General features: G+C 46.5%; 1 protein-coding gene across 4 annotated transcripts in view; it reads left to right on the forward strand.

Moving 5' to 3' along the window:
* The window catches only part of CLSTN1 (calsyntenin 1), a 79,672-nt gene that overhangs the window by 44,711 nt on the left and 21,421 nt on the right, over positions 1-13,540 (forward strand). For 2 of the 4 annotated variants that reach the window (XM_060141514.1, XM_060141516.1), the window contains exons 3-5: positions 8,091-8,120; positions 9,289-9,484; positions 10,828-11,036. In XM_060141514.1, coding sequence (XP_059997497.1) covers positions 8,091-8,120; positions 9,289-9,484; positions 10,828-11,036 — 435 coding nt within the window. The remainder of the gene's footprint in view (positions 1-8,090; positions 8,121-9,288; positions 9,485-10,827; positions 11,037-13,540) is intronic. The other 2 variants (XM_060141515.1, XM_060141517.1) reach the window with 1 other exon arrangement.

Here is a 13,540-nt window from a genome sequence, read left to right on the forward strand (position 1 = left end):
TCCATTTAATCCCTGGTCCCTAGACCAGCACCTGGGACTAGTTGACGCTTCCATAGATATTTGTAGAAGGAACGAGTGAGTTTGCTCAAGATTGCACAGCTCACAAACAGCCGCGCTGCCTTCGAGCCAGGCGGTCAGACTGCAGCGTGATTCTTAGTTTCACCAGGTCAGCTCTCGTGATATTGACTTCACCACGTTGTAAACATTCTGGTCCACAGTCTCATCCCATCACAGGACCTGTGTGTGGGTAACCACCGGAGATTACTCATGCAGCCTCCGAAATAATTACCTGTGTAATGTGGGAAGGCTGGTCACCAAAGTGTGTTGTAAGTTGTCACTCATCAGACATTCGTGTGAAGCCCACAGGGTCTGGCCCACATTGCTTTCTTGGGGGTAAAACTAAGAGAATAAAGTCTTGCTCTTTGTCATGTATTTTAGGAAATCGAAACGACTCAATTCCTTATTCAGCCCCTTTTCTTAATCTGCTGAAAGCCTGAGTAGAGGTGAGGGTAAGAACATGTATTGTACGTTTTATATATTTAATGGGGAGTTAAAAGCTGGGACCACTTCACAGGCCACGTTGTTGCTGTTTTGACGGTTACCCCTTCTTCACTGCCTGTATCGGAAGCTGAACACCCTGCACTCCCCACCCCCCTCCCCCCCCTTTTTTTTTTTTTTTTTTTTTTTGCGGTACGCGGGCCTCTCACTGTTGTGGCCTCGCCCGTTGCGGAGCACAGGCTCCGGACGCGCAGGCCCAGCGGCCATGGCTCACGGGCCCAGCTGCTCCGCGGCATGTGGGATCTTCCTGGACCGGGGCACGAACCCGCGTTCCCCGCCTCGGCAGGCGGACTCTCAACCACTGCGCCACCAGGGAAGCCCCCCGTCCCCCTTTCTGAAGCTCTTCCCTTTAGTAGGTGGTTCCAGAGCATTCTTTTTCCCGCCTTCCTAGACTGAGTACAGACATTCTACAAGATTAGTTAAAACAATTACGATACGAATGGAATCCAAAAGAAATTTCAGGGTGAGAACGGGAAGTTTACTTTTGTTGATATTAGAACCAGCTCAGATCTGTGCTACTTTTCTCCATAGGGCTTCAATACCACACACCTCTGCCCAGTTTTGCTTTTTCAGCATGTGCAGCTGGGCTGGCATTGTGTTTGCAGCAATGAGTTGGATGTGTTAGGTTAAGCCACATGAAAATGCCATTTTTGTATGTTGAAAATGTCAAAATATTTGAAAAAATGGAATGTCAGAAATTTTATGTGATTCAGCCTAGCATAAGGCAGTAATCAGTTGAGTAGCAGTTTTAACTAGGTAAGGATCCAGATGTCAGGACAGAAACTTCTTATTAACAGTTACTGACTAGAGTGAACTCATGTTGGATGCATTTGCCTCCAGGAAAGGTTTGAGATCAATAATCATTGGATATGAGGTAGCTTTGCTAAGTCTTCCAGAGAATGCAAAAAAGCATTTCTCAAAACACTGATCATCTAGGTGGGAAGGCAAAACCAGCATTGTCAGAGAGTTAAGCAGGGTTGCCAGAATGTTTATAGTTCAGTGTCAGGTGAGAGAGGCAGAGCGGTGTGGACTGGAGTTCATGAAAAGGCAAGGTGATGGGGGTTAAAAAAGGAAAGGGGGGCTTCCCCGGTGGTGCAGTGGTTGAGAATCTGCCTGCCAATGCAGGGGACACGGACTCGAGCCCTGGTCTGGGAGGATCCCAAATGCCACAGAGCGGCTGGGCCCATGAGCCACAACTACTGAGCCTGCGCGTCTGGAGCCTGTGCTCCGCAACAAGAGAGGCCGCAATAGTGAGAGGCCCGTGCACCGCGATGAAGCGTGGCCCCCGCTTGCCGCAACTAGAGAAAGCCCTCGCACAGAAATGAAAGACTCAACACAGCCAAAAATAAATAAATAAATTTAAAAAAAAAAAAAAAGGAAAGGAGGTGATTTCCAAAGGTAGGCTTGAGCTCCTGTCAAGGATGGGAAGGAGGTCCAAGGGCAGTGAAGGGCGGAGGGGAGGCTGGGGCAGAGGTGGGAGCTGGCAGGGCTTCCAAAGAGGTGGGTGAATAGTTAGCTCGTGTGGCTTGTGGAGGAGCAGAGGGTTGGAAGTGAGCTCAGGGCTGCACGGTTTCTGTTGTTAAGTTGAATGGACGGGGTGTTACCTTGCACGTGGTTTTCTAATCAAGTTTGTGTCCTGACATCGGATCCATACTTATTTAAAATGGCTGCTCAGCTGATTACTGCCTTATACCAGGCTGAGTCACATAAAATTTCTGACATTCCATTTTCTCAAATATTTTGACATTTTCAACATACAAAAATGGCATATTCATGTGGCTTAACCTAATACATTCATCTAGATGGTCCTAGGGCCCATCCGTTGAGTGCAGGTTCCCCTGTTCTACTCTTGCCTGTGTGCGTCTGTACTTGCAGGAGCACAGTTTAGAAATCTGTAACCAGCCCGTGAGGTTTGGAAACCACTGATGGTCCAGTCTCTCAAGTACGCACTGCAGCCCATCTGCATTGGAGCCACCTGGCAGTGCTTATTAGATTACTGAGCTCTGCCTCAGAGCTGCTGAGTCAGAAGTTCTGGGAATGGGACCTGGCAGACTACATTTTCAACGAGCTTCTGAGGCAGTTCTTGGCACACTGAAATTTGAGAACCATTGCGGCAGTCTGAGGAGCTTGGAGGACATAACCCTTGGGTGTATGCTTTTTGTACTTTTAAGGTATCTTGAAAACCTATTCTGATTAGAGCCACACGTGAGCTTGTTCTAGAAACAAGCCTGGACCAGTAAACAAGGAAGTCAAAAGTCTCCATAAATAAGAGTCAGCCTGGATGTCCAGTTGGTGGGTGTGGAGAGACGCCAAGGAGAGACAAGTGGGTTAGGGAGGAGAGTTGGATTAGCGGGGACGTTGTAGTGGACACTTGCTGCTCAGGAAATGTCCATTTTCCCTTAACAGCCCCTGGTCTCTTTCCTGTCGGGTCCAGGTCGGTGGCTGTACAACCCATCACCCTGCTTTCCCCAGCCAGGCACACGCATGAGCCTAGCAGGGCCGACCGGATGCTCCCTCTTGGGATGTGAATATCGAGCAGAGGGACAAAGGCGCTGATACCAGGTGTGGTCACATTCATTCCTGTCCAGACCATTTTGCTCTGGGACTGTTGTGGCTCCTCTTTGCTGGTCTCTCAAGCTGCCTTGGTTTCTGACAGTTTCCTAAGTCCCTTTCTCTGGCCTGCAGTCAATTCCATGAGTTCCCAGTGGCTCTTCAGTGAAGGCCCTTTCGCTGAGTTAGCTGGAATGGATATCTGTTGCCACCAGAGGACCCTAAGTGTTTTTTTTTTTTTTTTTCCTTTTTCCCCCGCGTCACGGCTTGTGGGATCTCAGTTCCCTGACCAGGGACCAAACCTGCTTTCCCCTGCAGTGAAAGCGTGGAGTCCTAACCACTGGACCTCCAGGGGCTTCCCCGAGCCCTAAGTGTTGGAGTGGCGCCCATGATCTCCATTAGCAGTGTGGTGTGAGGGCAGGACGGCACCAGAGCTGGTGAGGCTGCAGGAGAGGCTCTAGAGACACCCCTCTCGTTTGGGGAAGAGTTTGAGACCAAATTCAGATTTGGAAGAAGATGGAGAAAGAATGCCAGGCCAGCCAGAAACCAAAGGGACAGAAGAGAAAACACTGTCGGCCAAGAACCTGGATGCAGCTGGATGGCGAGAAGTCATATCTCTACTTTGCTGCGTTCACCCATTGTTATATTTTTATGTTTTGCTTTTTAAAAATTCTTTTGACTATTTTAGATGATCTAAAGGGAATGAAGAGTGGAGAGAGACAGGGGAGGGTTTGGTGCATTCTGAGGCCATCACAGCTAGAGGGGTCGTCTAGGAAACCTGGTGGGGCATTTCAGATATGACGGGATTCATCTAGCGGAGCAACGGTACGTGGTCTGGATTGAGTGGGAAGGAACAGGACAGAAAGAAAACAATACGAGAGGTGATTTTGAGGGGTCCTTCTTTGCTGAGGTTGGGAGAAGGCTGAGTCTGGGAGAGCAGCCTGAGGATGCAGAGGGCAGAGGTGCACTTTCTGTGTCATCACCATGGTGCAGCTCCACCTGATACATGCGGCTCCCACGTAACCACACTTATGTAACGGTCATACGTGTGTCACTAGGAGAACTGTATGCACAAGTGTGAAGGAGAGGGGAGAAGAATGAATCAATGACCACTTGAAAGTTTAGAAAGATCAGCTCTCAGGAGAATTATTGACAGAAATTGGTCCCTGGTTAGGAGGAGGAAAATCATACACTGAACGAGAGGCAGTAGGATACTCCCTATGAAAATATCCAAGGGATTATTGTTCATTTTGTTGGCTGTGTAATGTGATTGTAGTTATGTTAAAGAGAAAGGTCTTTATCTGCATCCAGTGAATGTTGTATGGATGAAAGAGATTAATGTGGGGCCTTAAAATCCTCCAACAAACAAACAAGCGAGAAGTTTGCTTGGGATAAACAGGCCAAACACCTCTTTCGTGAATCTCCTCCTCTTTTCTCTGCACCTCAGTTCCCTAAAGGGCACCATCAGCTGAAAACCCGGGCGTTCCTCCCAACCCTCTCACTCTCTCTGCCCAGTGGGCTGCAAAGTTCTGTCCATCCTCCTGAAATCCCTTAAATATTTCCTGCTGACACCGCCTTAGTCTAGCCCTCATCAGATCTCATCTGAAATACTGCAGTCGCTTTCACTCATTCACTCGCCCCTCGCCTGTTCCAGTCGGATCCGTCTTCCTCATTAGAATCGGGGTCCCCGGTTGGACGAGTAGATGGACCCCGAGAAATGCGTGTACTGGCCAGTGTGCAGACGATGGCTTAGAAGACCCAGCAGAGACACGAAGGCCACGCAGGTGGTACGGAAAGCCCAGGTCTGCCCGGGGTGAACTTCATGCTGCTCCTGTTGCATCAGGCTGCCAGCCGGCGAGATGGTTTTAAATCATTCCAGGCAAAAGGACCCAGTTGACCTAGCTGTGTAATGAGCACCGTGGATCTGAGGCACCAGGTCCTAATGAGGTAGCCCATTTGAGTAGTGACTTAGGTACAATCGGTGGGGTATGTGGCGAAGGTAACACATGTACGTTTTTGCTGTTCTCGTTGTAAATAGTTCCTGTCTTCTAGAGAGCAGCCTGGAAATACATGAGTTTCAGAATAACGTCTATTCTTAGATTTGATAATCATCCGTTTGAGGTGTTATTCCGTAACAAATCGTGGTAGAGGCACGTGTTCAAAGCGCAAGTACAACCCCCCATTCCTCCCTCCGGACCTTCCTTCCATGGTTTCTCCCCATGTCGGCTGAAGGCAACCTCATCCTTTGCAGTTTCTCACTCAGAATCCCTCAGCCTTGGCCTTACTTTCAAAACCCATCTGACCACTTCCCAGCGTCCCATGTCCTCCCTGCTCTGTCCTTCAGCGTCTCTGCCTGGGTCACTCCAGTGTCCACCTTTGCCCTCTGACAGACGTATTTTCGGCACAGCAGTCAGATGGATTCTTTCAGACTAATGAGCCATATTTATTTATTTCTCTGCTCAGAACTCTCCAGTCATGCCCTCCTCACTTGGGGGAGAAGCAGCAATTGTGTAGTAGCTGCCGTAGCTTCAGGTTGCTTGTCTGTATCTCACCTCATCTTTTGTCCTCCCCTGTGCTCAGCCACTGAGCAGCGCACGCCTCCTTGTTCCTGAGCCGGGCCAGGCCCAGGTCTGCCTCAGGACCTTTGCACTCACTGTTCCCTCTCTGTGGAACTCTTCCCCAGATGAGCATGTGGTTTGCTCCCTTAGTTTCTACTCTGACGTTACCTTATCAATGCAGCCTTCCCCGGACACCTGAAGTATCGACTGGAAACACCCCGGTGCTTTCCTACCCTCGGAGTCCTCCCTCCCCCTCCTCCTAGCCTGATAGCCTGAAGGAGTGACTGAGGGAGTTTCAGCTTTTGGCAAACAGTTCCACTCTCCTCATAATCTCAGAAACAGCCTCAAGGACATTGCCTGAATGATGAGTGTCTTTAAACTCTTACTCAGCAATGCACCAAGTAGGCGGCATCACCCAGGTCAGACGCTTCGTCCCAGGGTCTTAAGTCTCACTTCCCTACACAGCCGCCTTGTCGGCAAAGCACGTGCCGTCGCGGTGAGCGATGTGGGGCGGCCTCACAGTTTCCTCTTCGGAACAGCAAACTCCAAGTCAAAAACCGAGACGTTACCTGTGAATTCAAGCAGGGCAACCTGATTTACCTTAATGTGTACTATGCTGTGTTGGTACCTTAACGTGTACTATGCTGTGTTAGTATACACCCGAAAAGTGTGAATGCAAGCTGGTGACTTAGCGTTCTGAAAAACAGTTGGACGCAGCTGTTGTGCTCATGGTGGATTCCAGAGCAGTGATCAGCCAGCCTTTCTGTCAAAAGCTGGTAGTGAGATTTCGAGGCTTTGCAGCCCACAGGGTCTCTTTGGCAGTGACCCAGCTGTGCCACTATCGGGGGAGGGGAAAGCAGCCCTAGACAAGACATTAGTAGGTCTGTGTCCTGATAAAACATTACTTATGGACACTGAAGTTTGAATTTCATGTACTTTTCTCGTGTCCTGAAGTGATACACAGGAGCCATTTTCAGCTCGCAGGCCCTGGCTGGACTTGACCTGCGGGTTTGCCCCCACCACTCTGAGCAGTGCTGTCCCGTAGAGCTTGTGATGGTGGTGGGATTCCCTGTCCACGTCTCCATTCAGTAGTTACTAGTCACGTGTGCCCGTTGAGCCCTTGAAATGCAGCCACTGCGATCGAGGAACTGAGTTTTTAATATCACGCACTAAAATATGAATTTTAGTTCAATTTTTAGCAGCCCCTCGTGGCTAATGGCTCCAGTACCGGGCAGCACAGATCTGGAGAGAGCCTGTGTATGTGCCCAGGAAGCAGGACAGAAGGACCCACCGTAGCCTTGTTCATACACAGCAAAACACTGGAGTTACGGTGTGTTCACACAATGGGAAATAATTACAGTGACAGCAAACGTTCGCGGAGCGCTTTCTTTGTGCCGGGCAATGTTTTAAGCGCTTATGTTTTAACTCACTGGATTCTCCCTGTGCGTGCTGGTGAGAGTGAGTGAACTATGTGACTGCATACGCCAACGAGGACGAAGGCATCTCAGACACGCACGGTTGGAAAAGGTCGAGTGAAAAAGCAAGTCACAAAAATCGCGCACCATATGATGGCCATTTTTTGAAACTCAAAAATAAACAAAATGAAACAACACTGTTGAGGGATATGCAAATATGTGGTAAAACCATTAAAAAAAACCCAAAAAACAGGGAATTGAGGCTGTGTAACCTCTGGTGGGAGGGACGGTTTCCCCGGCGAGGCCACGCTACGTCCGGGGAGAGGGACTCCTGATCGTCTCGTTTCTGCTCTGTAGGGGTCGCAGGAAGAGGTGAGCAGGATTTATATTGACTTGGGAGAAGAGCTGTTTTCACAAAATAAAAGCCATGATCGTTGTAGCATCGCTACAGTTAGTACCGAATCTGGTTTCAGTTTGCATTTAAGTATGTGTTCCATTAGAAGAGGGCTTTGTGTTTGTTGCCTTGGTTGGGTACTTTAGGTGAGAACACATTGTTATTCAGCTCAAGAACAAAGGGTTAAAGTAAAACCCTTTCCTCCAACTGTTCTGTTAAATCTAAGGACCCGTTGAAAGTTACCAGAATCTAGCCACTGAGACCTTAGCTTGAAAATGAAAATCCGAAAACTGTAAAATAACAACTAGACTGACTTAGAAACTGTTATCATCAAAGCGGTCATGGAGAGAAAAATCCTCATGACACCTGAGGGTGTGAGGAGACTTTATAGCGGCATTTCATCACTAGGCTAGAGTAATCTGTGGTAAGTTGGATTCATAGAGATGTTTTGTTACTGAAGATGCAGTTCTGCTAAAGCTGGCTACCGAATTTGTTGTTAAATTATGTCAAGCTTTTCTGTGTAATATGTGCCTCTTTGACTTTTTTTTTTTCCTTATTGTTTCGGCTTCCTTCTTTCCTGTATTACTGACATGGGTTTATCTTTTCTCCCTTTAGAGAGTTTTGAGGTGACAGTCACCAAAGAAGGTGATAAAGGGTTCTTTCTATGCCTCTTATGAACATTAACCCACTAACTTTGTTTATAAAATTGGGAATCAGCCCTTAAACAGAAGAAACTGTCATGTTCTCTCACCCCTATTTATTCTCCTACTTTATTTCTATTTTTAAGTATATTGATGGAAATTGTATGTAACCAGACCCTTGGTTAGAAATATCTGGAAATCAGACATCCATTTGAACTACATGGATAATCCTGTTCCTTTTTTTAAAATTGGATTTAAGAGATTCACTTTGTGACCATTTTCTACTAGTTGTAATTTTGGAAGAGTTCAGTTTTATTTTTATGTGAAATATACTCTGTGAAGTTTTATACATACATCAAAGTATTTATATGTATTCTCCCATGGGCCAGAATGGAAACCTAGGTTTTAACTCCTAAATAAGCTTGTAGACCAACTTGGATGTGCTTACGTTCCCAGGCAGGCTTCTTTTTCAGGTCTGATAGGATAAAGTCCGAAACAAGGCAAGTCTAGCAAATCCCTCCCGAGAATGGAAACTGTATCTTAATTGTAGCTGATAGCTGTTGAAATGGATGCCTGAAAAGTTGGTATTTCTACCGTTTTCTCATTCAGTAGTTTGTTTTGATTCCCTAATTTTAGCCAGGCTCATTGCACAGGAAGACTTGTTTCTTCGATATATTTTTTTTTTTTTGACAGACTTTCTGTAATAATGGTGCTGAACCTATGCCTCACTGCTTCTTCCTCTCTCAACACTTAACTGTGCCTTCTAGCCTCCTCTCTGGTCCAAATCAAAATAGCTACCCAGCCCTCCCAGGAAGCTGGGCAGTCTCCGTGTTATCAGGCCTTGGCTGTTTGCTAATGAAACTACTTTGCCCTGGAGCTCTCTTAAGTACTCCTGTGAAATGCCTGTCTATATTTTTTCTCTTTCTCTTTTGTATTCCTGCATGAATGGATGCAAAGTTTAAACAAGTTGCTTGGAAAGCCAGAACGTGCTTCTTTTTACTAAAGCCCCAGAACTTACCCCCTGTCCAAGCACAAGTGCCCTTGCTTTGTTCACAGACCCCCTAAACCCCTGGCTGCCAAATTGTTGTTGTTTATTTTCTTTGGGGGAGGAGGGGAGTGTGCCCTTCGTTTGTGTGGCGGAAACTCTAACCCGTGCTGTTTTGACTCCCTAGGTGAGATTTGTGGATTTAAAATTCATGGGCAGAATGTCCCCTTTGATGCAGTAGTGGTGGATAAATCCACTGGCGAGGGAATCATTCGCTCAAAAGAGAAACTGGACTGTGAACTCCAGAAGGACTACACATTCACCATCCAGGCCTACGACTGCGGGAAGGGGCCTGACGGGGCCAACGTGAAAAAGTCTCATAAGTAAGTGAGCTGGACAGAGAGCGTGTGTGTGTAAGGAAAGTGGTGACAGTTGCCACTGCCCCAAGGCTTCTTGTTTTTGAAACATGAGGCAGAGGCTAGTTCCCAATTGTCCCCAGTGAGATTGTAAGCTCTTTGAGGGCAGGTATCCTGTTTACCCTTGTGTATGGCTCCCAGCCAGTGCCTGGCACATAGTAGGTGTTGAATAAATGAGTAATTTTATCCCACCAGATACTCTAGTAAAGAAACTAGGGCCTTACATTGAAAATTCAGAAAGCCTACTTTTACCCAGAGGAAGGTATTTTGTTGTTACGTTTATCTTTTTTTTTTTCTGTAAATTTAAAGGGCATGAAACGCTTTTGAGCTGGTGGAAGAGAGCTGGCTTCTGCACCCCATCCTGGGTGTGTTCACATCGTTCCTGCCAGTTGAGAACTACTGGTGTAACGGAGAAGATTGAACAAGACTTGGATTTAGCCTTTTTCTAGTCTTTTCTCCGCCACTTACTAGCCCTTCGACATTAGGCAAATTTAATTTTGTCGTGTCTCCGTTTCTCCTTAGTGTATTGGCTAAGGAAGGAGGACACATAGGTGAGGTGAGGTCGTGTAACCCATTGTGAGGGTCAGGATGGACGGGTAGCACTGGGGTGTGGAGGGTCTTGGTGAACAGTGGGAGTGCTGCATGCCAGTGAATCCTGCCTCTTCCTTTTTACAAAATGTGATATTATCATTTTCCCTGAAAAAGACCTCATTTCAGTCAGGGACCTTGTCTGATTCAGAAACATACCCTGGTCAGTAGCACGTGAGACTGACCGTTTTCTGTTTGTAGCCTGGTCTGATGATGCCCTAGTTTTCTTGTGCCCGGGCTGGGGAGGTGTGACATGGAACCAGGAAGGGCAAGTAGAGGTCCTTCATTTGTTGGGTCAGCAGTGGATGCTATCCCAGCAGTGGGTTCCTGATGGTCTCTATTCCTTAGAAGCAGGGCAGAACTTGTTTTAATGCTCATAATTTCCCATCTTCTATCTGTACTTCTTAACCCTTCTTCCTAATTTTTTTCCAGATTTTGCAACAAAACATTTTTAACTTTTTGATTGGAGAGCAAACAGATGTCTAATATAGTTTATCTCCCTTCTGCCAGCCCTGCCACACATTGTCAAGAAAATCCCAAGTCTCTTATTTCATATTACTGCCTTTGTACCAGCTCTCTTACTCGCTAGGACTTGGAAGAATCAACCAGATTCCTATTTTAACTTTAAAAGTTAAAGGAAATATAAGAATAGGGCGGAATTTTATTCTTGGGGTAAAAAAACAAGCAAAACACACAGCCTTTCTCCTTCCCCCTTCTTCCAGAGCCACTGTCCATATTCAGGTGAACGACGTGAACGAGTATGCACCTGTATTCAAGGAGAAGTCCTACAAAGCCACGGTGGTAGAGGGGAAGCAGTACGACAGCATCCTGAGGGTGGAGGCAGTGGACGCAGACTGCTCCCCCCAGTTCAGCCAGATTTGCAGCTATGAGATTGTCACCCCGGATGTGCCATTTGCTGTCGACAAAGATGGTGAGCACCCAGGAGCGTTCTTTCCTCACTGCGGGGGAGATGGGGTAGGCAGCCCCTCTGTGCCAATCGGCTTCTAACCCAAACTTTGTCTGCACTTCGGTGAAACTCACAGTTAGTCCGTTCAGGCTGCTCTAACAAAATACCATAGACCCGGGGGGCCGGAACAGCAGGCACTTACTTCTCACAGTTCTGGAGGCTGAGAAGTCCAAGATCAAGGTGCCGAACGTCAGTGAGGACCTGCTTCTTGCTGTGTCCTCTCGTGGCAGGGAGAAAGCTCTAGTCTCTTTCTCTTGTAAGGACCCTCATGACCTCGTCTAAACCTCATCACCTCCCAGAGGCCCCACCTCCTACTGCCATCACATTGAGAGTCAACAGTTCAACATAAGAATTCGGGGGAACACACACATTCAGTCCGTAGCAAGACCTAACTTGGTGTGTCTGTCTCACATTTAAGTTGTTTTGTTTTTTAGTTAAAGTGTAGTTGATTTACAGTGTTGTGTTAGTTTCAGGCATACTGCAAAGTGATTCAGTTTTATATATATATTTTTTTTTTTTTTCAGATTCTTTTCCCTTATGTTTTATTACAAAATATTGCCTGTAGTTCCCTGTGCTATACAGTAGGTCCTTGTTGGTTATCTTTTTTTTTTTAACTTTTTTTTTTAATTAATTAATTTATTTTTGGCTGCTCTGGGACTTTGTTGCTGTGTGTGGGCTTTCTCTAGTTGTGGTGAGCAGGGGCTACTCTTCATTGCAGTGCGCAGGCTTCTCATTGCGGTGGCTTCTCTTGTTGTGGAGCACGGGCTCTAGGCACGCAGGCTTCAGTAGTTGTGGCACGTGGGCTCAGTAGTTGTGGCTCACGGGCTCTAGAGCGCAGGCTCAGTAGTTGTGGCACATGGGCTTAGTTGCTCCGTGGCACGTGGGATCTTCCCGGACCAGGGCTTAAACCCTTGCCCCCCGCACTGGCAGGCTGATTCTTAATCACTGGGCCACGAGGGAAGCCCTGTTTTATATATAGTAGTGTGTATATGTTTATCCCAATCTCCTAATTTATTTCCCCCCCTTCCCCTTTGGTAACCATAAGTTTGTTTTCTATGTCTATGGGTCTATTTCTGTTTTGTATGTAAGTTTATTTGTATAATTTTTTTAAACATTCCACATTTAAGGCATATCATGATGTTTGCCTTTCTCTGTCTGGCTTACTTCACTTAGTATGATAACTGGTAGGTCCATCCATGTTGCTGCAAATGGCATTATTTCATTCTTTTTTATGGCTGAGTAATATTCCTTTGTATACATATACCACATATTTATCCATTCATCTGTCGATGGACATTTAGGTTGCTTCCATGTCCTGGCTATTGTAAACGGTGTTGCAATGAACATTGGGGTGCACTGTATCTTTTTGAATTGTGGTTTTCTCCAGATATATGCCCAGGAGTAGGATTGCTGGATCATATGGTAGCTCTATTTTTAGTTTTTTAAGGACCCTCCATACTGTTCTCCACAGTGGCTGCACCAATTTACATTCCCAGCAACAGTGTAGGAGGGCTCCCTTTTCTCCACACCCTCTCCAGTGTTTATTATTTGTAGACTTTTTGATGATGGCCATTCTGACTGGTGTGAGGTGATACCTCATTGTAGTTTTGATTTGCATTTCTCTAATAAATAGCAATGTTGAGCATCTTTTCATGCATGTACGTTTTGGCCATCTGTGTCTTTGGAGAAGTGTCTATTTAGGTCATGTTTAAGTTCTTACTCTGTCCCCTGAAAGCCTCTTTTCTGGCACCAAATCTTGTGTTCTCTTGTAGGGTGATCCTCTATTTCCTTTCCCACCAAAATCTAATAAAAATCCCCCACCGAAGGTGTTTTTATTTTTTTATCTCCCTACCTTTCAGTCAGCGTGCATCCGAATGAGACTGCCTCTTAGTAAGTTTCGTTTTCTGTTCTCCATCAGATTTGGCTTTTCTGCCTCGTCTTGAAGATGAAGGTTGATACCTCGCTGCCAGACACCCCGCCATCCTTAGTAACTGACTAGAATTAACTTACTCTGGAGCGCTGCTTCTTTATTAGGTTATGGCTTCTTGATGATGCTATGGTGTCTCCATTGTTAATGCATAGTCCAGAATCTTCGATGAAATGATGGACATTGCAAACACTTTGCAGACATTTGCACTCACGTTCAAAAAGCAGGCTTCTGTTCTACTGGCTGAGGGTAGGAAATCTCTCTCTAACAAAGTAAATCTTTTAGCAAGAAGTATTTAATGCAGCTCCATCTTGTATTTTTATAAATTTATTTATTTGTTTTTGTTTCTGGCCGTGTTGGGTCTTCATTGCTGCGTGCCGGCTTTCTCTAGTTGCGGCGAGCGGGGGCTCCTCTTCATTGCGGTGCGCGGGCTTCTCATTGCGGTGGCTTCTCTTGTTGCGGAGCACGGGCTCTAGGTGCACAGGCTTTGGTAGTTGTGGCACGTGAGCTTTAGAGCGCAGGCTTAGTAGTTGTGGCGCAC

Source organism: Lagenorhynchus albirostris, chromosome 2, assembly GCF_949774975.1.
Source record: "Lagenorhynchus albirostris chromosome 2, mLagAlb1.1, whole genome shotgun sequence".
In the NCBI taxonomy this organism is placed as follows: Eukaryota; Metazoa; Chordata; class Mammalia; order Artiodactyla; family Delphinidae; genus Lagenorhynchus; species Lagenorhynchus albirostris.